Here is a 1366-nt window from a genome sequence, read left to right as displayed (position 1 = left end):
TCAGCTAGTATCATACCTTACCACCATCATCATAGATAATAATATCAAATACTATAAATATGGTCTCACCAAAGTTATGCTTCTTCTGCCGTCTTTTCTTCTCTTCCTCTATTATTTTACTTTCCTCTCGGAACCTCTTCCTCACTATACGACTAGCCATGTAATCATCACCATGGAGCTCATCTTCCCTTCGTATGAGAGCTCTCAAGCCTATATACCCAAGACTAGTAGTCCTCCACCCGGAATACTATTATTATTACCATCTTTCTGATTCCTTACCCGTCCCTCATCAGTTACAGTCTTCTCCAACTTGAACATCGGATCGTTGTCCATATCCCTCCGTGTCTCGGGATCAATAACCTCAATCGTACCTATACTACCAACCCTACCTCCTCTTCCCATTTCTATCCCTTATTACCAGCACTCTTAGGATCCCATTCCATGGCACACTTGGTGCATCCTGACTCAAGTGAGTACCCCGCATGCTCGGGGTCTGTCCGAATCACGAAGGGATTCTCACACTTCTTGCATAGGAATGTAAACTCGTATATAGGTGTTGTATAATACGAACCAACTTTCTTCTTCCGAGCGTTGAACCTTACACCCTACACAACACCCCTAGACCCTTCCCTTCACTACAATTAGCAGCTACCTGAGCCGTCCGTTGAAGACATTTGTCACATCGGACATGGAATGGCATCTCGAAACGTATTATGATGATACCATCAGATATGTACCTTCAACACATAGTTATGTATCGACGATGGTCAGGAAAGGTAGTACTTGGCCCTCTTCCCCAGTGTATGGGCCTTATTGATCTTATTGATACTACCATGCCGCTCTTCATAACTGAATAGGAATGGTCGTGAGGACAAGAGAAGTTAGTACTTCTTACTCAGGTGGGAAGTAGAAGTTATCAGCGCGAGTTGCTTTGATTGCTAATCCAGACTGCGACATGAATTATAAAATAAAGATCAAAACAACTGTAGTAGACAGTGATAGGAGGATGGTAGTCAATACGGGCTTAGTTATGATTCAGTCTTCCCACACTGTCCCAGTTAATGACAGCGAACATAAGTTATAGTGCATAGCTCATCATGCAGTTTAGTAGAGACCCTCTACTGGAGAGATCCTCTACTAGAGGGCCTTGCCATATGGGAAATCCCGGCACATAGGCTATCTGTGAGGGCTGTAAGATCACGTTAGCGAGTACCAGCACCACTTTGGGCCGCTTGAAGTTTACACGTATAATCGTTTCCAAAGAAGTAGAATTACTGGGCGCGCGCTATTCAAAGATCCCGGCTGGCGCACATGAGTATCGTAAAGCGGCTCGAATGGATAAGTTGTCTAACACTATCCAGAGCCG

At 44.3% G+C, this 1366-nt stretch overlaps 1 protein-coding gene across 1 annotated transcript; it reads right to left on the bottom strand.

Moving 5' to 3' along the window:
* Positions 1–10: 10 nt before the first annotated feature.
* Positions 11–957, bottom strand: Pmar_PMAR016654 (Cell cycle control protein cwf16, putative; the record flags this gene model as incomplete). The annotated part of the gene is made up of 6 exons (XM_002772531.1): positions 11–210; positions 261–371; positions 419–605; positions 653–737; positions 784–849; positions 896–957. The coding sequence occupies 6 exons, from the start codon at positions 955–957 to the stop codon at positions 11–13; spliced, it is 711 nt and encodes a 236-aa protein (XP_002772577.1).
* Between the last annotated feature and the right edge of the window lie 409 nt (positions 958–1366).

Source organism: Perkinsus marinus, assembly GCF_000006405.1.
Source record: "Perkinsus marinus ATCC 50983 genomic scaffold scf_1104296961020, whole genome shotgun sequence".
Lineage (NCBI taxonomy): Eukaryota > Perkinsozoa > Perkinsida > Perkinsidae > Perkinsus > Perkinsus marinus.
This window is presented reverse-complemented; position numbering and strand designations above follow the sequence as displayed.